General features: G+C 41.3%; 2 protein-coding genes across 8 annotated transcripts in view; one reads left to right on the forward strand and one right to left on the reverse strand.

Annotated features, from left to right (window-relative positions):
• Positions 1-14764, forward strand: part of lama2 (laminin, alpha 2) — a 181029-nt gene extending 166265 nt beyond the window's left edge. For 5 of the 6 annotated variants that reach the window (XM_056404734.1, XM_056404735.1, XM_056404737.1 and 2 more), the window contains 14 exons: positions 231-382; positions 565-741; positions 2439-2616; positions 5154-5240; positions 8775-8887; positions 10111-10204; positions 10464-10559; positions 11221-11301; positions 11430-11507; positions 11818-11896; positions 11985-12116; positions 12299-12429; positions 12730-12949; positions 13166-14764. In XM_056404734.1, coding sequence (XP_056260709.1) covers positions 231-382; positions 565-741; positions 2439-2616; positions 5154-5240; positions 8775-8887; positions 10111-10204; positions 10464-10559; positions 11221-11301; positions 11430-11507; positions 11818-11896; positions 11985-12116; positions 12299-12429; positions 12730-12949; positions 13166-13326 — 1779 coding nt within the window. In that variant the 3' untranslated portion in view covers positions 13327-14764. The remainder of the gene's footprint in view (positions 1-230; positions 383-564; positions 742-2438; positions 2617-5153; positions 5241-8774; positions 8888-10110; positions 10205-10463; positions 10560-11220; positions 11302-11429; positions 11508-11817; positions 11897-11984; positions 12117-12298; positions 12430-12729; positions 12950-13165) is intronic. The other variant, XM_056404736.1, reaches the window with a different exon arrangement.
• A 136-nt stretch (positions 14765-14900) lies between these two features.
• rgs6 (regulator of G protein signaling 6) overlaps positions 14901-27511 on the reverse strand; it is an 82616-nt gene continuing 70005 nt past the window's right edge. For both annotated transcript variants that reach the window (XM_056404740.1, XM_056404741.1), the window contains exons 12-18: positions 27433-27494; positions 24340-24450; positions 23297-23422; positions 19659-19845; positions 18305-18394; positions 17707-17760; positions 14901-16845 (exon numbers count right to left, since the gene is read on the reverse strand). In XM_056404740.1, coding sequence (XP_056260715.1) covers positions 16795-16845; positions 17707-17760; positions 18305-18394; positions 19659-19845; positions 23297-23422; positions 24340-24450; positions 27433-27494 — 681 coding nt within the window. In that variant the 3' untranslated portion in view covers positions 14901-16794. The remainder of the gene's footprint in view (positions 16846-17706; positions 17761-18304; positions 18395-19658; positions 19846-23296; positions 23423-24339; positions 24451-27432; positions 27495-27511) is intronic.

Raw genomic sequence — 27511 nt, forward strand, 5'->3', positions numbered from 1 at the left:
GTGATGTTGGATGTATTGCATGTTTTTTGGTGGTTTACACGGTATATAGCGTGTGTGTGTGTGTAGTGGTAGTTGCTATTGGTATAGTACGAAATCCAAAGCCCCTCTCTCATACATCCAGCTGAACCTTTCCTTCTCTATTTCATCTCCTCTCGTCCTCACTGTGCCGTGAGAATCGTTTGGATGTACAGATTTCCTCAACTAATAAAGTTTATCTCCGACTCCTGCAGCCCTATCTCTCAGTCATGCTGAACAAAGGATCTCTGGAGGTTTTGGTGTTTACCGGCAGCCACAGCCCGCGTCGTGTCATCAGACGACCCGAGCAAGGCGTACTGAATGATGGGAAGGAGCACTCACTGCGCATAGAGAGGCTATCTGGCAGGTTGGTGTGTGTGTGTGTGTGTGTGTGTGTGTGTGTGTGTGTGTGTGTGTGTGTGTGTGTGTGTGTGTGTGTGTGTGTGTGTGTGTGTGTGTGTGTGTGTGTGTCTGTTCACTCGATGTTGATGCTTCCCTTCCCTGCAACAGTGCTTTATTTGCTATTTGTGTGTTTGTGTTTATTACCAGATCCTTTGCAGTTCAGGTTGATGAGGAGACCAAAAGGGAGGCAACACTTCCCAATGACCAGCCAATGAACTTGCAGCGTATCTTCCTCGGTGGTATTCCTGCAGAGGTGGAGCAGACGTCCAACAGAGCCAATGTCCCATTTGAAGGATGTATTTGGAACCTCATGGTCAACGCTATGTATGTATCCTCTAGTCTGTATTATTTTCATTTTTTCAAGCAAAAATACCAAAGATTCCCTAGTTCCAGCTTCTTAGAATTGACCAGTTGCTATTTATCTTTGTCTGATTGGATGGTAGATTAAATACCTTTGGATTTTGTTGGTTGGAAGAAACAAGCAATTTGAAGTTGTCACTGGACTTTAGTCAAGTGTGAAGGGTGTTTTTCACTATGTTCTGACATTTTTTAGACCAAATGATTGGTCAGTAAATCTAGAACATAATCAGCAAAATAAACAATAATGAAGGCGATCATTAACATACTGGAGAGGTGCAATTAAGTTTGTCTTTTCAAATGTACATTGTGTTTTTAACAGTAGCTCATGCAACTTGCTTTAGAGTACTGCAGCAGGGTGAGTGTTAAGTTGCACTGGGCATAAATTAATTTTTGAATTTACCATAAATATTCACCCCTCCCCCTCCCTGTTCTTACGCTGCTCATGTACTGTATGGCTAGATGGACTCCACCACTTGTGTGTCCAAACCTCTTGCACACTGTGTCATGATCTGATCTGATCAAAAAAGAATTTAAAATAACCGGTATTTTTTGTTTGGGATTTATCCTCAGTGTAATGTGGTTCTGACATCACAAGATGAATATGGGACAAAAGAACAGAGTCAGCTTTCGATTTCGGATATTTTCTCAGCTTCTGTGATAAAACACTGACACAGGCAAAACTGACCGATTCACTTCACGTCAATTTCCTTTGTGCAGTACACTTAAAATGTTCACCTTAAACCTGCTGTAGCAATACTCAAACAGGACAGCTTTAGCTTTCTGTCCTAATGATCTCCCTGTAATGTTTTCTGGCAGCAGACGACAGGCCTAATTTTGACCTCATTGACTGTTGGGTTAAAGCTTAGTTAAAACGATTGCAGGAGGTCATGATGATGTTGATGATGATGATCATAAAGCCAGTGTCTGAACAACAGTAATAGAGCTGTCCAACATCATAAACATACTCATAACTCAAATTACACTCCTCTCATCTTTGTGTGTTTGTTTATCGCTCACCTCATTTCACCCCTTTCACCCCAAAGATATAACTTCTACTTAGTGTAGCCTACACCTGTCTGTCTGTCTGTCCGTGGGCCTTCATACAGTTGCTCTTTGTGTGTGTATTTATACCAGATGCCTGACGTGATGAAACTTTCTATGTATTATATATTTTTGTAATAATTTCTCTTATATGTCTTGTCACGTATATGTGATCATACTGTTGTAATAGAAACCTGCACTGTGGCCCTGACCTATGACTGGGTGTTAATTCAATGAAGAAGGCAAAAATACAGTATCTGTGTTCTGTGATCTGTGTAAGTGGAAAATGTTCAAGATTCAGACACAAGTGGGAAAAGGATAGACAGCGAGCCTAGCTTTCTGCATAGTTCAAAATGCCATCAACCAGCACCTCTAAAGCTTGCCTCCTAAATCATTGTATCTTGTGAGTCTAAATCTTTGCACAAAACTACAATTTGTGCTTTTTGAATATTTTCATTTTGTAACTATGTTGTTGCATTAACTAAGAAATAATCACATTCCCTGAAATGTCAAACTAACAGTTAGCCATCCTGTAGTTTCACTAATGTTAGAATTTGAGTATATTTGCCGTCAGTATGTTTTTTTGTTTTTTTTTATCTAATTGCCTGTCCACCTCTCAGTCTCTCAGACTTCTCCCAGCCCGTGTCCTTTGAGAACGCTGAAATCGGCCAATGCCCCAACCTCGCTCCCCCGCCACCTCCACCTCTGCCGGAAGAGGAGGAGGAAAAGGAGGAGTCAAAGCCACTTAGTCCTCCACTGATCCCAGCCTCTGTTACACCACTTCCAGGACCTGCTGCTGTAAGTGCCTAAAATGAAAATGGGGACACACATGCACTCAGACTACTAAACAGTCATTAGCACTGGTTTCATTGTTTAGAAGGTGGTTTCAGAAGGCAAATTAAAATAAGGGATATTCATATTACATTAGAGTGTAATATAATGGCCATTACCTTTGTTTAGGCAGCCTATTTTAATCTGTTGGCACATGTATATACAGATGCACACAAAGAAAGCACACATACACATTAGACACATATATAAAGATACATCACAGTAAAAAAAGAAGGTCATACCAATATGTACACACAGTTACATTAGTGTTCACATGTCCTATTCCTTCATATTATTCTTTTCTCTCTTACTCACTCATGCACACACAAACACACACCTATTTCTCTCTGATGAAATGCAGCCATGGCCTCACCGTGTTAGCTTAGCGTTTCATCACCCAGCAGTTGAACAGCCCATTAACTCTTCTTTATAGTCCTTTTAGCCTTGAGCTACTAAACTCCACCTCTGGCAGCTTGTCATACAGTGCGGCGCCACTGCGCTACGCTAGGCTAACTGTGCATGCCATTTATGCTTTATGAGCCCACAGGAGCCAAAACACTCAGCTAACATTTAGCCTCTATGCTAAGAGGCTGGCAGGCAGTGAGTCATTCATCTCATACTCTTTAGTCTTGGGATAGGCAAGATATATTTCATAGGTTTAATATATTATAGGTCTTACAGCAGTCATAGGTTATCAGTTACCCAGTTACCTGCTAAACTACATCTTTAAAAGGACATTGATCATGAAGCTCAGAGCCAAAGAGCTATACAGAATTATTGCCAAGCTATGCTTAGCTATAACTCTGTGGTTTTTTTGCTTTATGGGCTGCAAGTTCATCTGCGTTGTGATATAGACTCCAGGCTGTGTGAAGCCATAGTTCTTAAAGTCCCCATCTACATTTTAACTGAAATTGAAATTAGGCTGTTTGCCATATTTCAGACCCTGCACTTGGTAATTATCTTTATAATTTATGTTTTGTTTGTCACACTGCAGTTTGCAGTTTATAGATAACCAAAGTCCCTTTTGGGTTAGTGTCTGTCCCACAGTGTGTTTTTGTGTATAGTGTGTCGTTCTTTGATCTTTATAAAAGGCTGAAACATGATACTGGGTTATTCTGATGCTATCCTAAGTCACTTGGGTAGCTTTTATACAATTCAAACTCCTTTTATTTTCAACAACATACAAAAATTATTTATTTATTCATGTTTATATTTAAGTCGATACACTAATTAGGCAGCACATATAAATATACATTGGAGCATGTCATGTCACATGCTCATGCTGGGTAATATCAGCTTTTTTGTTGTGCCAGTTTTATAACTATGGAGCAGTGGTTCCCAGATGTTTTTAAACTATGGCACCCCTTTATAATCTTTATTTTTCCATGCAACCCCTCCACACAAAAACTTGAGTGCTGGATAGTGTGTTGCGTTACTATGACAACTGGCAACTGTAAACTGTTCGAATTAGATATCTACTTTTGTCTTTTCCTTGAAAATGTTATATGAAATGTGGTTAAAATTAATTGATAAAAATGATAAAAATGTAATTGAAAATGTATGGTACAAATGAAAATAAATTCTGTGGTACCTGGGGCCCATGGTTGAGGCACCCACAGGGCCTGTGGGAGCCACTGCTGTAGGGCACACTTTTCCACTATTTGCACATGGTTTTTTGAAAGAGTTGTGGCACTGTTCTATGTGACAGAGCTCTGCACACAGGTTGTGACATGCATTTTTCATCAACAGCAAAAGGATATTGTTAGAATGAAGAAGTAATCACAAATTGAATCACAGCTGACAGTAAACAACAGACTCAGGATGTGCTTGAATAAAGAGGCCTCTTTATCTCCCTCTTTTCTGTCACAACATATTCTGCACTTCTGATTCTTCAAAACTTGTGAGCATCAATTTAGAGATTGAAGAGGCTCTAGAAGGAGTGTTTCACTGGCTTCAGTGGACCTCAGAAAAATCTGATTCAGACTTGAGACTTCATTTTTTTAACAGTGTAATGGTTTACGTTTATACTCTCTGTTCTGATTGATGATATCATGACACCTGCCTCTAATTACCCTTCTAAATCCTGGCTCTCTAAATTCCATCAGTCACTCAGAAATTCAACATTAACAAAGTATAACATCGGGTAGATTCCCAGCTTCAATACATGAATTTTTGATTTAAAAAACTAGAAACAGGCTGTGACTTATTATTCTCTAGAGGTAACAAAATCTATCATAGTCAGTCTATGAAGGGGAGAGAACCACGTTTGTCAACTTGTTCAGTGTGATTATAGTAATTATCCTTCAATTGATGGTAAAAAGGGAAGCCAGAGTCTAAAAGTCTCTTCATTACTTCGTACCCTCTTTGACCTTTCATCGTCTTGAGCTCATTGCTTGCCTGTAGCTGATGGGAGGGGCTGTGTGCTTGTCATAAACTGTCGCCATTCTGGCTCTGTGCCTGCAACTAATCCACTTCCTTCCCATTTCCTGAATGCTGACCTGCAGGAGGCCACGCCCCCTGCACCACCTGCTGCCGCACCTACTGCTGCTGCAGCCCCAACCACTGCTAAACAGGACGCCATCGCCGACTCGGTACACAAACGCACACACACACACACACACATTTTATTATAATTTTGATACACAGTCAAACTCCATGGATGATTATTGATTCATGTCACCTCAAACTTGAGTTCTCTTCCTTTATCTGTATGTAAACAACACAGACATAATGGAGGCATCTTAGTTGTTGCAGCTACAGATAATAACCCACATTGATATTCATTTGGGGCCATTTTTCTGGCAAATGTATTCGCTCTCCATAAAACATTGTTTTGATCTCCACCAACTCCTGAAGGAAATGTGTGCTCTTCAGCAACTAAACGCTCTTCTGTATTCACCAGTTAGCCACTAACTCTGTCTGCCATTTGGTGCTGGACAGGAAGGGTACAGTGGTTTTTTCTAAAGCCTTTTTCATTAAAATGAGCTGTCTGCTGGTGAGAGAGGTGAGAATGAACCAAAACAGTAGCGTTGCAGGCCATGAGCTGAAAGACGCTAAAACTGAGTAAAATACTTTACACTTTTACAGTTGCTGCTCTGGTTGAGCAGCTGAGGGTTAAGTGCTTCACACAAAAGCTCATGGCATTACTTATAACAAGAAGGCAGAACGCTACTACTTTGGTACTCTGATACACTGTTGTGACAGGTCAGCCAGTTACTGACTCACACAGCTGTATCTTCTCAGGTAAGTATTTAAATTTGACATGCTCGGCCCTTTAAACTGTAACAGTAACTCAGTAGAGCTCTGCCTCTTTTGGATCTTGATGCAGTTGCCTTAAGCTTTTATAGTTTCAATTCAAGACCTACATTTGAAACACTATTACGCAACGTAGTGACCAATGACATATGCTTAAGGTACAAGTCCTTAAATGGGTTATGAGGCGAGCAGTCAAACATTTGTGGCTAAAGCTAATTACCACCAGAGGCCAAAAGAGGAGCTTCTCTGAAACCTACAATACAATAAGCAGAGCGTGGACGACTTAGCTCTCAAGAGTGATGGAAACTGTAATGACACACGTACGCACACACACACGCTCATCTTCACTTATACTCACACACACTTATACAAAATCCCAACTAAATGACTTTAGATTCTATTGGTGTGACCTCCAACCAAAGACTAGCCACTCTGAATGGAAGACGGTCTTCCTATTGTTAGCTTAATGGAAAGACGCAGGGGGGATGAGAGAAAGGGAGAGAAGCAGAGGCGAATGAAAGAGGGCAGAAGACAGAGAGGAGTAGAGTGAAAAGGTGCAGCCATGGAGGAAGAGGAGGAAAGAGGGGAGAGTCTTTCTGAACAGAGCGGCATTCGCCTTTTGTTGGCTTAATGGAAAGACGGAGGAGAGGAAGCGGGAAAAGAATGAAAGGATGGGGAAGGAAAGAGCTTCTGAGCAAGTGACGTCTCCCTTTTGTTAGATAGGGAGAGAATGAGAAAGAAGGAAAAAAAAAAGAGGGAGGTCGAGGAGGAGGAGCGGATATGAGGACAGAGCGCGATAAGAGGTGAGTGTCAGCTGTAACAAAGCAAGGTCACGGTGTGGGGAATGTCTTCACTTGAAAGAGAACAAGAGAGGAGAGGAGATTAAGACACACATACACACAGACACTCGATCATCTCAGATCCCTCTTTCTCCAACTTTGTCTCGCACTCACAGTGGAGGTACGGCAAAGCAGCTTTGTTACTTAATAGGTGATACTGTATATTCAAAAGAGGAGGAGAGGAAAAGACCCAGACATGAGATAGGAAAAGATCGGATCAGAGGAAAGGAAAAATAAGTGTAAGAACCAGGAGAAGAGAAAGTAAGGACAGGTGGAGCACATGGTAACCGATGTGGATATGATGGGAGTGTAGATGAGGAGAGAAAAATAGAGGGAGGGAGGGAAAAGAGAATCGAGAAAAGAAGCAAAAGGGAAGCACTGTGAACTTCCCTCAGGTGAAGGTAGAGAGGACAGGAGAAAAGGCCGAAGAGGAGGAGTGAGCACGAAGTGGAGTGAAGAGAGTAGAGGAGAAATGATGAGGAGTAAAGGATTAAAGAAAGGCAGGAGATGCAGCAAGGTGTGAAGAGTCAGAGGAACAAGAGAAGGTAGGGAGGGAGGAAAGAAAGAAAGAATTAAATATGTCGAAAAGAGTGAGAGGAGGGGCTCAAGGAACGTTTAGGGGTGGAGAACAGGGGAAGAAAGTGAACGAAAGGGGAGTGGAGGAGAGAAGTACTGAGGTGGAGGAGTGAGGGGATACAGGAGGAGACAAAACGAGAGGTAAACAAGACTGAAAGATGAGTGAGATATGAAAGTAGAGGGAGGCAGCGGGAGGAGAGTGAAGAAAGGAAAGGGGGAGAGGAAAACAAAGTAAAGTGTTAGATGAAAGGACAGGAGAATTAAAGACTTTGAAAAAGGGAAGAGAAGAGAAGCACGAGTGATTAAATATGAAGAGAAGAAGAAAAGGGCAGAGAGAAGACGAGTAGAGCAGAATGGAGTAGAGGAAAGGAGAAAAGAAGGAACAAACAGGATAGAAGAGGACAAGACGAGGGGGGAGAGGAGGCAGGATTTCAGAGTACCAACGAGAGGACAGTAAAGGACAGCAATGAAAAGTTGAGCTGCTGGGAGTAGGAAGGGAGATAGAGGAGAGAAGATGATGAAGGAAGAGGAGTTAATATTAGAGATAAGAGACCAGGTTGGACAAGGGAAGGGGGTAGAATATGAGGAAGTGAGGAAAAGAAAGTAGTAGCAGATGGGAGGACAGGTGGACAACATGATGTGAGAGAAACAAAGGAAGACCTGTCGAGGAGAAGTAGAGGAGTAAAGCAGAGAAGAGCGGAAGAGAGAAGCTAGAAAACTGTAGAAAAAAGGGAATAAAAAGTCAGAGTAAGATGGGTCTACATGCATTACAACACTGACACCTTGTGGTCAGTGGCTGAACTGCGCTCTCAGAACAGAAAGGCACAGTAATATTCATGACCAACTCCTGACTCTGTTTACCCTGCTGAACATGAAGCCCAAATCAAACAGGAATCGAACTGTCGTCGCTGATGTTTGGTTCAGATGAAACAAAAATACCGGCAGGATTTATGAGAATCAAAATTAGGGAAGGTTTGATGATTTGAAAATAGTGTCAGCAAAATCCATCTTGGCAGTAACTGATTGGAGGTGATAGAGAACATCAAAAACAGTGATGAAAGATGATCACAGCCAAACCAATTTTAACATGCCATATGCTGTAACTAGTTGGGACCATCTGAAATATTCAGCATGCTAATCTGCACCCCATGAAGTTCAGTAACAAGGATTTCAAAAGTTTAACAGCTAAAATGTTAGTATATTGTATAGTGCATACATAGATATTGTTCATATTATTTTTGTAACTCTTCATTCAGCTATTTTATATAAAGGACTATTTGATGACCCTTTGTGACAAGCCATCCTTTCAGGTCCCTGCAGATCAGAAGCAGAAACCCTATTAGTTTGATTGACGTGTGCTTCGCCCTGGTGTTAAGGTTCCTGTTGACAAGAAGCAATAGGAGCAATGTGGTGAAACCCTGTCAAAGTAACTGACATGTTATGTCCAATCTTAAGGATTCGTGTGCATCAGCTGTGGCCCCGACAGCGCTCGAGAAGGCCTATCAGTTCGGACTCACCAGGAACAGCCACATGAGCTTTGCCTTTGATGACACCAAAGTGAGAGAGAGGTAAATATTCAGAATGAAAAATCATTATTTTATACATATGTATATATATATATATGTGTGTATTGTTTTAAATAGTTTTACTTCCCTCCAGTGCTGCGATTATGAGATATATTTCAGATTTCTTTGTGTTTTAAGGGGATATACAAGTCATATAGCACCTGCCACAGACAAGGGGGGGGGTAAAAATATCTGCAGTATGAAAATAACAAGTAACGATTAAGAATTGGCAAAAAAAAATGTGACTAAGTACTCACAATTCTGAAAAATGGCCCCTGAGTGTTATAGTACCATATTATACTATTACATTATTATTATTCATTCATTAATGGGTAAGTAGCATTTTACTGCACTTTTTCTACTGTTGGGTAGTTTAATCTGTTATAACGCATCATATTTTATTAGACTTTCTTAATTTTGTATTTAAAATAACCAGTGGTAGCTGTGAAATAAACGCAATGATAGTACAAAGTAGCATGACATGTAAGTATTCAGGTAAAGTAAAAGCACTGAAGTAAATGTACAACCTACTGTGACCCATGTGTGGGTGTGTTAGTGTGCATCTTGTTAGGTTTTTGCTTAGATCCCACACCACGGAGCCCACTTCTAAATAAATAAAGCAGAACAGGAGTGAGTGAGTGATAGCTTGGACAGGATACGATTTTTTTTTTTCCAACACAAGTGTGTAGCAGGTCAAAATCGAGGGAAATATCTTCTACTGAAAAAGTCAGAATGTGTTGAAATAGTGAAGATGTTGACTGGACCAACCCTGAAAACAACCTTTGTCTCCCACAAACTGACAGCAACAAAAAGAACAAAATAAGTTCCAAACAGATATTCACTCATAAAGTCTATGATTTGTCTACATTGCAGGTACTGTATTGATCTAATAGTTTTATTAATGGATGAGAGGAAAAGGGAACAGCATGTTGCCCAAAGACTTTGGCTGTGTTGGGGCTCAGACCTGTTACATTTATTTACATTCTCTGTAAGCAGTGGGGCAGCCGGCTGTCCAAATCAAAATCTATCTTTCATTATGCGGAGCCTCTGTCAGCGCTGGAAAACATGATCAAATACCAAAATGGATGTCTGACTCACTTAAAACTGTAATTCATCTTCTGTGCCACTTACTATGATATTGCGTGCTATATGGGGCTGAATACAAATATAGCTGATTCACTGTGTCTACATTACATTGTTTACTTGTGTGTATGTGTGTCTCTCAGGCTTATATTGGAGTTTGAGCTGAGGACGAAGGAGGAGTCTGGGCTTGTTCTCTACATGGCGAGAATCAACCATGCTGACTTTGTTTCCATACAGGTATCCATCCGCTGTTCTGTCATTCCATATGTTTCTGTTGACCCTCTGTTTTTCCCAAAGCTCTCATAGTTAGTCTATGATGCACAACAACCTGCTGCAACGGATGGAAGCGGTTCTGTTTACATTGGAAGGAGCAGCTCCCTCTTTCTTGTGTATTTGCCATAAAGCATTAAATCTTTCATTCTGCAGAACTTGCTGCATAACTATTCTAGTAAGGAGAGCTTGAAAAATGTAAATTAAAACCTCTCTCTTCCTGCAGATCAAGGATGGACAAGTCTGTCTGGGTTATGATCTTGGTCATGGGAACATATCTGGCTGCGTTCCCTTCTCCATCAATGATGGAAACTGGCACAAGGTAATTTAATTCAATTGAATATTCAGTACAACTTTATTTATCCCTGTGAGAGCAGTTGCATCCAGCAGCTTGCCACACAGATCAACAGATGCACACACACGCAGTAGATAGGAAAATAAAGAATGAGACTGGTAATGAGAAAACTAAAACCATTCAAAGGCAGTAAAGCTCTTCAGTCAGTCATTTACATGCTCACTCGACACTCCACCTAGTCCGTAATATATTTATTCACTATATAATACCCTTTTCTTTTTTTTTCAAAATATACATTGTCTTTATTATTTATTGTGTAAAGGACAGAAATTTCTTGGAACTGGTGGAGGGGTCTGCCAAGGCAAATTGATCTCAGGGGAGGGGTCGGACTAAGAGGTGTCACCTCACCCGGACCAGAGAGACTGGGGCGCCCTCCCGGAGCCAGATCTGGGAGGGGAGCTCATCAGCAAGTGTCTGGTGGCCGGGCTTTGACCCATGGGGCCGCCGTCGAGCACAGCCCAACATTTGTCTTTCTCTAAATCCACGATGACATACTCTCTGCTGATTGTGAGAAGACTGTACTTCTCTCTTTATTGCTCCTGATGTTTGTCGTCTTTCTGTTCAATATCCATCCAAAAATGTTATGTTCTCTATCTTACTCTCGTTTCATTCTTTCTCCTCTTCTCAGATCCGTGTGAGCCGTCACAAGCAGAGAGGTCTTCTTTCGGTTGATGGACGATACAGTAAACAGATGACCAGTCCGAAGAAGGTACATTCAGTTTGTCTTTTTATACCCATATGAAAGCAGTTATAAAAGTCGTGTGCAGTGCAGTTCATTGTCAACAAACCATGCAATGGAATAGGCGTCAGAGTTTTTAAAGGATCTCTTCTTACCAGGCTGACCTGTTGGACGTGGTGGGAAGGCTTTATGTCGGTGGATTCCCACAAAACTATACTACTAAGAGGATAGGACCAGTAAGAAAACACAAACACACACACACACACTGCAAATTAAAATATTTTTGGAAGCAAGTTTTTGCATTTCAATATAGGATGCTTTATTTCCTTTTTGTAGTTCAGTTTACTGCAACAATCAACTAAGACTGGCTTATTAGTCCTATGTTAGTCCACTGCTGGGATTGTGGTCCATTTCCTGAATGTGTGACATCAGACAACATGGTTTGCAGTTACACTTTGAGTTTGACCTTTTTCACTTGTGTGAAAAGACTCATGTACATGCAGAACTTACTGACACAACCACGCCCTGCCCCTTCCCTGTTGCTAGATTCTCTATAGTATCAATGGATGCATTCGTAACCTGAAGATGGTGGGAGGTCCTGTGAGTACTAAGGCAGCCGCTACAGGTAATGTTTTTTTAATGGTACTTTTTTCACAGTACATGATACTGTCAATACTATAGTTAGAGTCACTGTTCTTCCTGTCTTTTCCTAGGTCGCCCTGAGGCTGTCATTGAAGACTTTAAACTGGACATGACCACACCCACTTCCAGTCACATGGTAGGAAGCTGCTTTGTTGCCACTGAGACGGGCACCTTCTTTGACGGCACTGGTTTCCTGAAAGCAGGTGAGATAACACATTGGCAGGGCTCCTGCATGCTGTCGATTTTCTGTGTGATCTAAACATCATTTGTGAAACGTTGTCAGCCTGTTGTGGGTATCACTACCATTTGAACCATCTGGTTCTGGTTCAACCATCTTGTTATGAAGGTGAATATAATCCCCCTGCATCTTTCCTTCTTTATCTAGTCTCTTCCTACAGAGTGGGTCTAGATGTGTCGATCGCATTAGAGTTCAGAACCAGCAAAACCAATGGAGTGCTTTTGGCCGTCAGTAACCAAGCCAGCGATGGACTCGGACTAGAGATCGTCCAGGGCACGGTACAAAATAACGTTTGAAGGAATAGTTTGACATTTTCTTTGTGGTGGAGAATTAGATGAGAAGATCAATTCCACTTATGTTCGTCACTTGAACCATGAAGCTACAGCCAGCAGCTGGTTAGCTCAGTATAAAACATCTGACCTGTCTAGTGATGAGCTCATAGAGCGGGAACAGGGAAGCAGCTAGCATGGCTCTGTCGTTTTAACGGAAAGATGCAAAAGTAGTATCGATCTCCTCATCTAACTATTAACTGTATATAAACAATTTTTCCGTTTCCATGTTCCCTCTCCTCCCTGTAGCTGTTCTTCCATGTTGACAACGGAGCCGGACGAATCACAGCAGAACACACGCCTGAGGGAGAGGGCTTCTGCGATGGCCAGTGGCACGCCATCACTGCCAACAAACTTCGCCACAGGGTGGAGCTGGTGGTGGACGGCAAGCAGAGCCAAGCGGAGAGTCCAAACGCACGCTCCAACACCTGCGACACCAACGACCCCATTTACGTCGGAGGATATCCCAGTATGACCTCCTTCTAACACACGTCCTTGAAACAATACTTATACAAGCGTAAAATTAATTTTACATATATTCATATGTGAGAATTGTAATATGTTAGTGTAATAAAATCAAAAAAATACACAGCAAAAACTATCCAGGGGAGCAGCCACATTTTGTATATAACTGCTCATACAGAGACACACTGTGCCGTAAGACATTTGTATCTCTTACTTTCAGGTGGAGTTCGACAGGCAGCTCTCTCTACCAGCACTTCCTTTAGAGGTTGTATGAGGAACCTGAAGATCACCAAGGCTTCTAAGACCATGGATGTGCAGTTCAACAAGGCTCTGGAGATCAAAGGAGTCCAGCCTCTCTCCTGTCCTGCTGTAGCCGCCTAACTGGTACCACACAGCCTCCTCCTTTGTTGTTTCTCCCTAATACTTCTCCAAGGAGCTACACAGGTCTATAAAGTTCAGCATTTTGGCAACATCTTTGGTCTTTGAAGCTGCAACAGGCAGATTTTTATCCAAAAATAATCCCATCCTATCTCCCTGTTATCAATCCAAATGGTGAAATGTGTGCATTCCTATGGAAGCTCAGTAAGCAGTAGTAATGTCAGAAGATGTTTTTAAATCTTTGGGTCTACAGTGGGTATGAGGCAGATTTTTGAAATTTCTTTGTATTTTACAGCAAGCTGACAAAGACGCATAGGAATTTATTTTAGAAAGAGTGCGCTCTAGACCTGCTCTATTTGAAGAGTGCTTTGAGATAACTTCTCTCATGATTCGGTGCTATATAAATGAAAATTTACTTGAATTTCAAACATCTACATCTTGCTGCTGTTTTTAAGCTACCAACATGCAACACTGCCCAGTGCGACGTTCAAAGAGCAAGACAATAAAACATTATTCTGCATAAAATTCATCCCCACACACGTTCAGTATGAGACCCTGTATTTTTTTGTAGAGTGTAAGACTGGTCAATAAATCTATAATGGCTACAAACTGAGGTCTCACAGCGTTTTAAAATGTTTTACAGTTTGTTTACTGTCTTCAAGTGAAGGCAGATAATAGTATTAAGACCTGTGCTGTGGTTGCAGGTTCTAACAGTATTAAATAATTTTATTCTGGGAAATGTGTGATTATGTGAACATTAACATTGTTTTTCAGTGAAGTCCCTCTTGAAGAGGGGTATGTGGAGTCATACATTTATATTTCCATCCCTGTTACACAAGTTTCTCTGGAAACAAGTGAACATTTTCAATCTATATCTTTGTGTGATTTTTCTACATTTGTCCTTCATAAACCTTGTTCCCTTTTTTAGATAGTTAACACAGAAATTGTGCAGTCATTACCTTCTCACCTTCATGTCAAGAAAAACCATATATGAAGTTGGTCTTATTTTCCACAGTGATCAAGGTTTACACATCCAGCGGCTCTAAAGCCAGAAGAGCTGTGGTCCACATTTCCAGTATTTATTTTATTACTCATTTATCTAAGTAATTATATGCAGAACATACTGAATTATCCAATGATGGGGAAAAACTATGCCTGGTAATAGCTGTATGCTACACTGACGGTGAGTTGATAATGAGAGCAATTTCAATTTCTACAGGTTCAAGCTTTCTTCAACATTCCACAATTTATTGTCAGTAGATTTGATTGATTATAATGGGAAATTTCCACACAAGCTGGAGCTTGTATTTCTGTTCAGTAATGTTAAGGTGGCAAGTTGAAGGCACAAGGTTTCTGTTGGACACTTAATGGCTAATTCTGCATGGTGTGGCTGAAAATACATAAGCAGCTGTTTCTGAAATATATTCTTGATAGCATCACACAGATTGTCCTGTCCTTTTTTTAAACTGCAGAGATCCCAAACTGAACCATAAGGATAGACTTGTATGACAATTTGGAATAAATATTGATATTTGCATGATAAGATTAATATGATACGATTTATAATTGCTAAGATAAAGACTGAACAGACGCCTCACAGTTCCACTAGGTGGTGGTGCTGCTGCGACAGCTTCTATCAGCTCAACCACCATGACAGAGAGACTGAATAATCAGATTACAACTGTCCACTGCTGGAGTCCCTAAAAGAGTTTCCAGTTGATGTTCACAGCATCAGTAACTGAAGTTGACCACACTGGACTTCATTCAATTAATTTTTGGGATCTGGGTGACTTAGATTGATAGATATTAGTTACCAGTATTCATTTGATTATTATATATAACTGTTATCCTGCTTTAGTTTGACTTTTCTTCTGTATAATCTTTAATAATTAACACAAGAAGGTCGTTCTCGAGACATTTACCAGCATTTTCATTCCAAATGCACTAGAGGGCAGTATGTGACTACAAAGAGCAAAGCTGTACCTGATTGTTGGAACTGCATTCAAAGTGCAGCTGGTGTTTGGTCCCATTACCCCAGGAAACATGACATTTATCCATTTGGTGTGATGTAAAAGGTGAATTTCTTTGCAGCTCCTGGAGAAATTAAATGGACACAAATGAAATAATGGGCCAAGTCCCTCTCTTTATTGTGCATTCCTCTTTTATTATCATAGTCCTCTTTACATAAAGGTGAAGAATGGTTAGGTCAGCCCACTAAACCTCATTGTGGCTGCCTGAAGTGGAATGTTTAGAAGATAGAAGAAAACCTAATGTTACATCAACTCGCTTTAAAGTAAAACACCCGTTTTTGGTAAAATTATCAACCTGTCCGTACCTTTTAGTGACAAGATCACACGTCTGTCTGGTGCACTTTTTTTTTTTTTTTTTTTACAAGGCTTTGAGAAATGCTTTGCTATAAATAGACAATGTGCTTACAGAGGCAGTGGTAATTGTGTTTTTTCTTACAGCATGTGAGATAATCTAAGAAATGCAGTGACGCTTGTTTCGATTTTCTGGTGATGACTTCTACAGTTTGTACTGATGGCACTGTTCATCTTTTCAGCGTGATTGAAAACAATATAGTTACAAAAAAACATTTTTTTTTACCTGTGTTCCAGGAAAGATCTACTGTACCAGAGCAGGTCGAGGTGGCTCAAGGTGCTTACAGGTGAAAATATACAAGCTTTCATCTGTAGGTTTAATCAGTCTGTAATAAGCATAAAAACATACATTAGTTTATATGATTATTATATGAAGTGTGAACACACATTGAAACAAACTACACCAACACTGGACACCCAGAGGTTGTTAATCTTGTGTCACCCCGTGTGAGTAGATTGATCAAAAAGCTCATTTACTAAGAAGTTGGTGCACTTCTCCACCTGGTTCACCGACAAAGCGAGCAGACTTGCCTTCCATGTGAAGAGTGAGCAGAAGTTCAGTTGGAGAGTGCAGATGTTTACTGTAAAGCCCTCCTTTTCCCTTATATCATCCTAGTAAACGATGTGACATAAAACAGCTAGCTACAGCAGTAATTTAAGTCTCTTTTTGACATCAGTCTAGGCATTCGAGCATTCCATGTTTATATCACTGAAAGTAAAGTGAGAGCCTCTTCAGCTACCGTATTAACATGAGTGTAGATAGATAGAGAGAAACAACAGGGCCCGCTAAGGTGCAGGCTTTTGAGTAGAAACCTCCTAAGAAGAGAAGAATTGTTTATCGTCTACACTGCGACAGCACTGTCCTGGTGTCAGGTCTGGTGACTTATTGCATGCTGTCGGTCCTCTTGAACTAATCTGAGGGGAGTTTTCAAACGTGGTGGCGGTCCGGTCCAGCAGTCTGGGCTCCGTTTGACGCCCTCACCCGCCTACCGCAGCCACACCCGAACACCCCAGGGTCCTTTTCCGCCTGCGCCCCAGGTGTAAGCAGCTCTTCTGGGTATGGTTCCTCCTACTCTTGATCCAGGCCTTGTCAGGATGACTGCATGAGGCCCGTCAGTCGTTTGCCCGTCAGTGACTTGCCCTGGGAGGGAAACAGGGAGAGCGAGGGAGGTGAGGGTGACAGCTGTTTAAATGCCATCAACTTAAAGGCTTTCCTGAGGATTTAGAAAGAGCAGTGTGGGAGGGAAAACTGAGCGAGGAGAGCGACCCGAGCGAGGGACAGTTAGCACACATTAACAGATAATAGCCAGTAAATGAACAAAGAAAGCAGTGATATGATAAGGAAATGCCATTGTTGACTACAAGCTGGTGAGACTTACATAACATTTATTTATTGATCCTAATCCTTCATGCTCAGAGTGTGTCTACTGGGAGACGCCTTGTTTGGTCTGTTATGGCTGCAGGTCTGTGTACACCAAAGGCTTCAGGTGTTTGGGTGAAAGAAATAACACCTGTCACTGTTTCAAAGCATAAACAGAGCAGACTCCAAAAATCCAAAGCCAACAGTGTAAAGCAGAGGAGCGCCTTGATCCCCTTATTTAGCTCGAATTTCACATTGTCAAACCTTCCTTTATTCATTTATCCTGCAAGCAAGTCTTTGTTCACAGTTACACAGCAGGACACATTAATTACTGCAGTGAACAACTTGTTCTCCTCAGTCAACTAATCACCAGATCATTTCCTAAGACCAATATCAAGAAAAAGAACATGTCTCCTCAGGGAAGGAGCCAAAGTGCAGTATCAGTGGACATGCTTGAATTACTGAGCTCAGGCACAAATTACATTAAAACTTTCGCAAGTACTTTTTCAAAGAAGAAGAACTGAGTCACTAATTGTTCTTTCTACTCTTTGTTGGGGACATGAAACAGATGTGTGTTATAATTCATCTCACTTTAATGAATGCTGTTTTAAGAGTGAAAAGCGGACGCAGCGGGACACTCACCACACTGCGAGTGAACTTCTCCAGGGAGGTGCGTCGGCCCTGCTCCGTTTCAGGCTGAGGAGTCAAAGGGAAACAGGAGAGAGAGGGAGGAGTGTTCAGAACTAACATATTCAAATGCGTCTTTGACAAATCTGCTCATTTTTAACGGTCAGTTTACAAGATCGTTGGCAAAATCTTTTCTTTTTTTTTTTCCTCCACACATAACAGCTCCGTGTAATCGCTGTGGCTGCTTGGAAAAAATTGCAATAATGTGGTTTTTCATCTTAAAGTGAAAAATGGTTGAAAGTCAAAGAGATTTAACTAATGTGAAAACAATGAAGTTTGTAGAGAATTAAGTGTGACGTTATCATATACAGTGGCATGCTCCAACCTCACCAGTCCCCGCTTCAAGGCAAGAAACCACTATCCTCCACATTTTCCTTCATTTTAAGATGCCTCACTGACGCCTGTTTACCAAGTGACCTTGGCGAGTAACCTTCGGTTCCTGCTTTGCCACTGCTGCATGCTAGCACTTCCTTCATATATAATACTGTCACAGAAGTTGACCTGTGGGTTGATGACAAAACAGAAACACACACACACACACACACACACATACTTTCTTCCTTGCCATCAGCAGGTCCTGGTACACGTTGGAGCGCAGGAAGCGAGTATAGCTGTCACTTTTCATCAGTTTGTAGATGTGGTCCTGAATTGAAAGGGTGAAATTGAGAGACACGAAGAGAAAGAAAAGGGGGTGATGGGGAGTTGGGGTTAATACAGAATATGGCTCTTCTGTGCTGATGATATGCACCAGTTTGCAAACTCAGAGTAAACTAAACGAGACTGTCGCAGAGGGAGAAAGATGGTTGTAGCTCGCTGCCAACTAAGTGACAGGCGAAATCTACTCTTTACTTAACTCTTCCCTTTTAAGCGTGTAACAGGAGAGGAAATTTGATAGACACCAACCACCCAGGCCCCCCCCCCCCCCCCCCCCCCAACCTTATCCATCACCCAGCGAGGCGTATTCTCCAGAAATCACCACACAATATAAACCCATTAGCCGATACCGGTGCAGTGTGTTAAGAAAGACAAACGCAGCGGTGCAGGATGGAGGCAGCGCTGACACTGATCACCTGAAGAGATGTAAATTAAAAAAGGGAGATATAACCGCTGTGACTGGCACTGAGATTAGGCCCCGCAGCAGAGGAGATTTGTCATTATATTTCCAACTAATCTTTGACCTCAATAAGAAAAATTATTTATTAGGAGCGTGTTGTATGCGGAGAGGAATTCTTGATGCATAAATGTTCTTTTCCTTTTATCTCAGGTTTTAAAATGCCCAGCTCTCTCCCATCTTCTGTGCCTTACACACTATTACCGACCGTTATGTTGAATAATATTACCAACCAAAATCTGACCAATAATAAGTGCAATCTGTCCCGGGTGTGCCCCCCCCCCCCTTACCCACTGCAGGATGAGATAACAAATGGACGGATGGGTGGATAAATAATAGGGGAGGACAGTTCAATAGCTAGTACAAATATAATGTATAATGTCAGAATTGTGATGCAAATTACTGACGACAACCCTCTTTATTGTATTCAACTTGTATTCCATCTCCCTGTGTGATCAGCTGCCAGTAGGTGTGAGGGTCGCTTTAGCTGTAGCCGGTGAATTCTGTACATTAAAATGCAGCAGGTGTATTATTTATGTGTATTAGTGAATTTCCCTTTAGCTTAGACAGGCTAACCTTTCAGCTGACAGGTGTGAATAAGGAGGTTTGGCTCTTGAATCGCCATAAGGGATTCTGTACGGCATTTAAGTACATTGATTTTTTTTCTCGCCGTCTTGTTTCAATGTAATTTATAAATACCAGTTGCAGATATATAACTTATTAAACAAGGCAGTCAGCCAGTGCGATACATTTCTATTCCTTCTCTCTTTCCTCCTGTGTCTTGTATTTTCCCCACCTGTGCGTCCTCATAGCTGTATCGCCCCGGGTCTTTCAGGTTCTGGCTGGTGCGTTCGTAGCTGTGGGAGTCCAGGTTGATGGTGCTGGGTGCTCCCTCTGCCAGGAACTCTGCCCAGATGTTCTCTGCCCCCTGTGCAACTTCCTGCTGGGGCATCCTCTTCAGGTCCTGCACCGCCAACCAGAACCTGAAACAGTAGAAATCATAAAGCGCTTCAGATACAGTCATGATTTGACTCGTGTCCAAACAATGTGGTTATTTGTCGGTGAGAGATTGAATACTTTCACACTGGATACAGATATTAATCATCTTTTATCCTAAGAAAGTGTCAAAATCTTCCCTAACCCATTTCTAAAAATACATTGATGATTGTGTCTTTAAAATGACAAACAATTGGAATTTCATCATTACTGAGATTTTGTCGCTGTCCATTCCTTGTTGTTTCACTCATTTTGAGAGGAATACAATTTTGAAAAAAATTAATGAGAGAATTAATGAATTGTTATACTTTTTTTTTTTATAGCAAACAAACTGTAGTGGAATTAAAACAATGCAACTAATTATACACACTTGAGGATTCTGGCTTTCCTGCTTGAAGTAATACACAGGAGAGAAAGACAGTAAATGAAAGGAACAGAAACAGAACTGCAAGCTCCAGAGCAAAATCAGGATTTAAAATGACAAAATGTGAAACTTTTTAACGGTGATTGGATTTTTTTTAAAGACTGAGCGAGCAGACAAAAAGGGGAAAAACATTTAAAAATAGTCAATTTCAATCTGAAGCTGTTTAGGTGCAGTATAAGAAATGGCGACTCTTCAAGGACATGAAGTGTGACTCGTGAAAAAGGGACTTCCTCTGGTCAAGTTTAACATTTTAAGGCTTTCATTTTAGACATTTCACTGGGGCATGCTCAGACTGTAGTCCTGCACGGAGGCAGGTCTTACACTGTGTTAAGCACCAGAGGCAGCAGCGAGCCACTGGCTGACTGCCTCCAATATTAGTTTGTATCTATATTGATCTGTGGACTGGTTCAGCAATATAGAGAGAAACACCTCTGGGGCGTCGCTGTCTCTCTCACTCTAGCTATTCTGCACTCAGTGTCACTCAGTCTCTGCAGTGCTATCCCACAAGCTCCCTCATGAAACCAAAAGCAATTAAAAGGAAAAGGAAAGCAGAGGTGAGGAGTGATAAAGGTGTATATGCTTCCTCATATACATGTGCATGTATGTATGTATGTATGTATGTATGTGTGTGTGTGTGTGTGTGTGTGTGTGTGTGTGTGTGTTTTCTCTCACAGACTGTGAGGTCTTTCTGTCCTGACAGCATGAATCTGTACGTCTAAATGAAAGATGAATTTAATATATTTATACTGTGGATCAATAAACAACAACGACCTCATTAAATCAACACAACACACACTTGCACATTTAGAGAGGCTCTAACAGCTGCAAGGTTCTTCCCTCCACTGTTGATTCATGGGATATAGGTGGTTAGCCATGCTGTTGCTGTTTGCTACCTGTGTGTGTTATTTTTGGTTGCCGGGGGCCTGGACGTGTTTGAATGTGTGCGAGTGTGTGTATGTGCTGTTTTGGGGGATGTATCTCATATAGTGGAGCGGTGATTGATTTTCTAGTGGAGGATGAGGAGGAGGTAAAAGGATGATGGGATGGATGACTACAGGTCCAAATCTGACACAGAGTCATGTGAAACTAGCAGTTTATAGTATTGACTGGATGTTAGCGGTGCAGAGTACAGTCCACTGGATATTAGCTGCGCTTTGAGATTTAAAGGAACCGTTTGACATTTCGGGAAATAGGCTTATTAGCTTTCTTACAGAGAGTTGCATAAGAAGATTGATACCAATATCATGCCTGTATAGTAAATATTAAACCACAGCCAATAGATGCTTAGCTTAGCTTAACTTGTATTTTTCTTCTTGAATCGTACTTGTATTACTCTGTACTTCTCTTTTATTACCCAGTTTTCCAACAGGAATCACTGAAGCTGCATTCTATCTATTTTCTTTTCATAAATCTTTTTTATTCACATTTTCAGTAGTTTATCCTTTTTTTCAGCCATTGTTGTGAAAATTTCCAGCATGTAAATTTCTTACTTGGGATAAACATCCTTCAAAAGAAACCAGTTAAATATGTATCTTGCTTTTCAAAACTCAGAAAAGTAATTACACCTCCAGGTGAAAAGATAATCTTTGCATCAATACAGCTTATCAGCATCATGTTTCCTACTCTTGTTTTTTTTTTTTTTTTTTTTTAATTGTCCTTCTTTTCTTTGTGTATTCAAGGTTTCCATCTCAGGTACCCTCCAAACAACTGGGAACTGGAAAACCTTCATTTGTAATAGTTCCTCCTGTGTCTGTGGTGTGCAAGTGGGTTGAAGTTGTAGGCAGGAATAATAGGGATGCCAAAGAGAAATCAGTGTTTTTCTGGCTATTTTCAGAGCAGTGAAAGCTTTTGAATAACTGTTCTATTCGCCTCACAGAACCACAAGTGAAAATGCACAGTGCTGCAATTACAGCTGTAAGAGCACAGAATCATGTGTCAGCAAACGTGGCGTTCAGAGAACAGTCGCTGCTTTTTTGAACATGTGTCTGTCTTAAAATGCAGAGGAAACTTTCCTTTAAAAAATACTTTGTTTCTAATTATTCACAAATGTTAAATGGACTGTACTTTTTCTAGTGTTATAGACCACCCAAAGCACTTTACAATACAAATACTCACACACACACACACACACACACACACACACACACACACACACACACACACACACACACACACACACACACACACACACACACACACACACACACACACACACACACACACACACACACACACACACACACACACACACACACACACACACACACACACACACACACACACACACACACACACACACACACACAACACACACACACACACACACACACACACACACACACACACACACACACACACACACACACACACACACACACACACACACACACACACACACACACACACACACACACACACACACACACACACACACACACACACACACACACACACACACACTGAGGGAACAGCCATCAGGGGCAGTTTGGGGTTCAGTATCTTGCCCAAGGACACTTTGACGTGTGGACTGGAGGAGTTGGGAATTGAACCGCCGACCTTGTTTTCAGTGGATGACCCGTTCTACTTCCTGAGTTACAGCCACGACAAACTACCTCTTCGAAGCACAGCATGTTCACAGCAGCAAACGTTAAAGTTTTCATGAACTGGCAAAAACCTTAAGACTTTGCGGTTGAATGCCTGCACCAACCAAGTTGCAAAGTTCAGTTATGACCAAAACCGATTTAGTGAGGTGACAGTGGCCTCGACCTTTGCCCTTTGAACTCTGACTACCAAATTCTAAATCAGTTCACCCTTGGGTCCAAGTGAATGTTTGTGCCTAATATGAAGAAATTCCCCTCAAGGTGTTCCTGAGATATCGTGTTCACGGGAACGGGACGGTCGGACAGACAGTCTGAGAACGCGGCGCCTCCACGCCGGCGATAGCTGTGGCCGGAGGCGTTATGTTCTCAGATAACAATGTTGGAGATAATTAGTGAAGCATCGTGCGTGCTCACCGCAGGTTTTCTGAGCTGAACTCTGACTCCAGGAACTTGAGGAAGAGCTCCTGTCCTGCGGGGTCTTTCAGGGCCTCCTCCAGAGAGAAACCCCACTTCTTCACCCTCTGCTGACTGGGCTCCTTACTGGAAGAGATGGGAGGAGGATGGAGAGAGAGTATAAACATCCCAGAGAGAGATTTGAGACTAAATTACAGGGAGGGAATAAGACATTGAAAAGGGGCAGATGTTGATTTGATGTTGGTGTCTTGAAAGCTGCGCATTATGACAATTTTCCTCCAAATGTTTTTCTCTGTGGGGAATATTTTCTCCTCCTCTCCTGCCATTAATCAATTCAGCTGAATTATTAAGACACATTAAGCACAATGATTATACGTCTGCTCTTATTAATTCCTGCATAATTCAGACAAAGCAGGAGTTCAGAGCATAGTGCAACTTGTTAAGAGCTGCGAGCGCCCTCTCTGAGAGATAATACTTCAGTTCATTACTTTCATATCTTTTGATAACACTTCAATGGGCAATCGGTAATTTCACATTTGTCTGTTATACATAAACTTAGGTGGGTTATTTGATTTGAATTGACTGTGAATTTCCTTTGCCACTTCGGTAAATGGCCAATCACTCAAAGTAATTACCTGTAAATATCCAGTGCTGTTAAATCAGTTCTTATTATTGCAGCCATCTGCTTTATTCTGTGTAGGTTCAACATACGAACACTCATTTCTGTTAAATTCTTCGAGCAAGTTGATTTGTAATAAAAACAGGTCGACAAGGTCTTGCCACACTAGTAGATTTCTTCATTTTTTCTTTTTTTTTAGTTTTTTTTTTTTTTTTTAGAAAATACAACTTTTAGAAGCAATAAAATAAAGTTTAAAAAAAAGTAAAAATGAATCTTTCCCAACAGACTTTCAAGCCATGTATGTATGTTATGTTAAAACACAGAAACCCTGTATATGAACTGCCAGTTAAATCATTCACAAAAATGGACTTGAAATGTTCTCGGGCTGTGAAAGTGAAACTGCTGTGGGTTTCTGGTTCTGTACCTGGCCTCCAGGTCCCAGAAGGAAGGATCGTCATTGGTCCAGGGGTTGGACGGTTCTGGTGCAGTCACAAACGGGTCATACTCCATGTACTGCTCAGTGTAGGATATCAGACTGACACACACACACACACACACACACACACACACAGGGGACAGAGGAGGGTGAGGGCATAGCTGGAGTTTAATAGTGACATTTTGATCATTTGCTCAGTGAGATCAATATTTCCTCTGTTTACTTGTGAATGTGACTTGACAGTTTTCAGAAGTAAATTATGAAAAAAAACAAATAGTTAAGCAGGAACATCTGTTCTGATCAAAATCACCAAAGCTCAGATGTGAACCTCCTTCTTCTCTTTAATAATCTGAGATAAACAAGAAGTGAGAGACTCAGTGAAGCAGACGCCATCGACAACAGCAGCACTCGGAAAACGCTGTAGTGCTCACTTTAATACAAGAATCTATTATAACACTGTGTGGTTTCTGATCCACACCATGTTAGCCACTGTAGAAATCCTCTAGAGAGTATCTGGACTGCAACTATGACACGTCTGAGCCCCAACAAACTCTGTGAAAAACACCTTTTATCACAGCAAATGTGTTATAAACTGACTGAGCGTGTCACTTCATGACATCTTCAAGTTGCTCAGCGGAGAGCAAAATTCAAATCTGCTCAACACTTCCCTCTGAGGCAGGACATCAAATAAAATCCAGGAGCATTTGATTTACATGTCATTGCACTTGAGAATATGAACATAATGACTGAGAGCTTAGACTATTTTGCTTTTTAGGTGCAAACACATTAAGGAGAGTGATGGGGTAACCATTGCCACATCTGGATCTATAGAGACACCCAGAAGCTTTGTGCGAGGCATACAGAGCGTTTAACAAATACAACCCAGTTACAAATGTTTGCAAACCAGCAGCCATGGAAACAGACTGATCGCTTGACCAAGAAACTAAAGCGATCTCATACTCAGTTACATAGAGGAGGTCAGACAAACACTATGGATAAATCCCAGGGAGCAGAGCGTACATTTACATCATTAGACCAGACAGAGTCGACAAACAACCCCCTTGTAAAGTCCTGTCGGATCGGCGCAATGTTTGCAACAGCCGCGCACAAGACAAGAGAGGTATCAGCACAACGAAGAGCAGCAGCATGAAGAGCGGCCGTTACAAACTGCACTGTGCTGAGTTTGTTTGGGTGTTCACGTGCAGCGCTTTCTGAATTATGCATAAATTTAATAGCAAGGAAGTTGTGTCTGCGAGCACAAAATAAAATCACGCTTTAATCACTTTTGAGCTACATTCAAGATTTAAGAGCATCGAGAAAGAAGTGAATAAGCCCAAACAAATATAGACGTATGAGCAAAATAAATGCTTCAAGAAATGATGTTACCAGATTTAGACAACAAATAAGACTTCCTCATTAATCTTCCAAGCTTTGTACTTTGGTTGGTTTGCGGCTTCCAACCCACAGAGCAGAATGTAACAGGAAGTGAAGCATCCGCCTGTGAGAGCCTTTGACTGTACAGTGAACATCATCAGGCTTCTTTCCCCGTGTGCATATCAGCTCTTTTACTGTCTACAAGACTTTGCAAGTGCCCACATATATATACATGAGTTTTATGATACACTGTTGAGACTGCCGAGACCAACTCAGGCACTAAAATAAAAATAACCCGAGCATTAACAAACCTCTGCAGGAAGTGATTTTCTACCTGTAGTGATTCAATCATCACATTTACGACATGTTTCGTCTTACTGGAAGAGCCGCTCCACTAGATGTTTTGAATGTTGCGAAGCACCTGACATGACTGATGTTGTTTGTCATGTTGTCTCTTGCAAGGTTTGGGTTAATGCCCCAAACTTTCCGCTCCGTGGAGCACCAATTAAACTCAGCTCCATGCGTGGAGACAGGAGGTTAAAGGGTCATGTAGGCAGAGCGAGCGAACAGCCAGTAGTAATCACAGTTTTTCTGCTCTGCTGGGAAATTAATGGCTTTCCTGACTGACTGAGCAGAGGACGGGACTGTCGGGGAGGCAAACACCAAAGTGGGTCAGCCACGCGGCGAGGAGAGGGGATGGGAACTCATACAGGACAGGGGACAAAATAACAAAAACACCTGTGTGACTTAATGCAATTGAACATAACAGTCCTACACTAAATGGAACATTTTTTAAACTTATAATGTTCAATTTCTGAGAGTGACAGGAACGCCAGCTTTTGGCCCCATTCCTTATGCAATCTTTTGAGCTTGTCCCCTCTCCAGCCCACACTTACATTCTGAAAAATAATTTTTATTACCTTAAAAAAAGTGAAAAAAATTGTTTCTAATGTACATTAACTTGTTTTGGGGCATTTTGTAATATCGTCTTTAAACTTAAATGTTCTCAAATGGTGCAATAACACTCCCTTGTTTTACGTTACAGAGCCTCATTTCCTGGATTCCTTCAAACAAGTCACTTTCTATTATGAAGGCTCTCAGTGCACTGGCAGATTTTTTCAATAAAATAAGATTTCCAGTGCTCACTGATACATATACTCTAATATATATATATATATATATATATATTTTTTTTTTTTTTTTTTTTTTTTTTTTTTCAATATCCCTGGAGCACGTCTGCATCTTATCGCCTCATTTCAACCATTTTATCTTGGAATGCTTGACTCCATTTTGTTGTATTAGATGAGGTGGAGCTGCTGTTATTCTCCTGTTTTTCAATGAGGTTCCACATGGATGAGACACCGGGACATGCAAGCGGAGGTGACGTACGGCAGCAAACAATTCACCCTCAGACAACACAGCAGTACCACTTGTCTTTTTTCATACCTACAGTCTGCTTCTAAATGCCAAACTGAAAAACACCACAGGTTCAGATAGAGAAGTCAAAACGAAACTACCTCCATCTGCCACTGTTCTACTACAGACACAGTAGACGGGATGTGAGAGGATGGAAAAGTAGGCCTTTATGGGGAAAGCCGGTGTCCCTTTATCAGCTAACGTAATGTGCAGATTGATGAGATAAAAATTAGACATGCTCTTCAGGATGTGCAGTATTTTCAGTGCGGCCGAGAAGTGAGTTTCCTGTACCTTTCAGCCACCTTAGACATCTTCATACAGTGACGGTCGAGCTGGGTGTTCAGGAACAAGATCTGGAACAGGAGATGAC

Source organism: Seriola aureovittata, chromosome 19 (genome assembly GCF_021018895.1).
Source record: "Seriola aureovittata isolate HTS-2021-v1 ecotype China chromosome 19, ASM2101889v1, whole genome shotgun sequence".
In the NCBI taxonomy this organism is placed as follows: Eukaryota; Metazoa; Chordata; class Actinopteri; order Carangiformes; family Carangidae; genus Seriola; species Seriola aureovittata.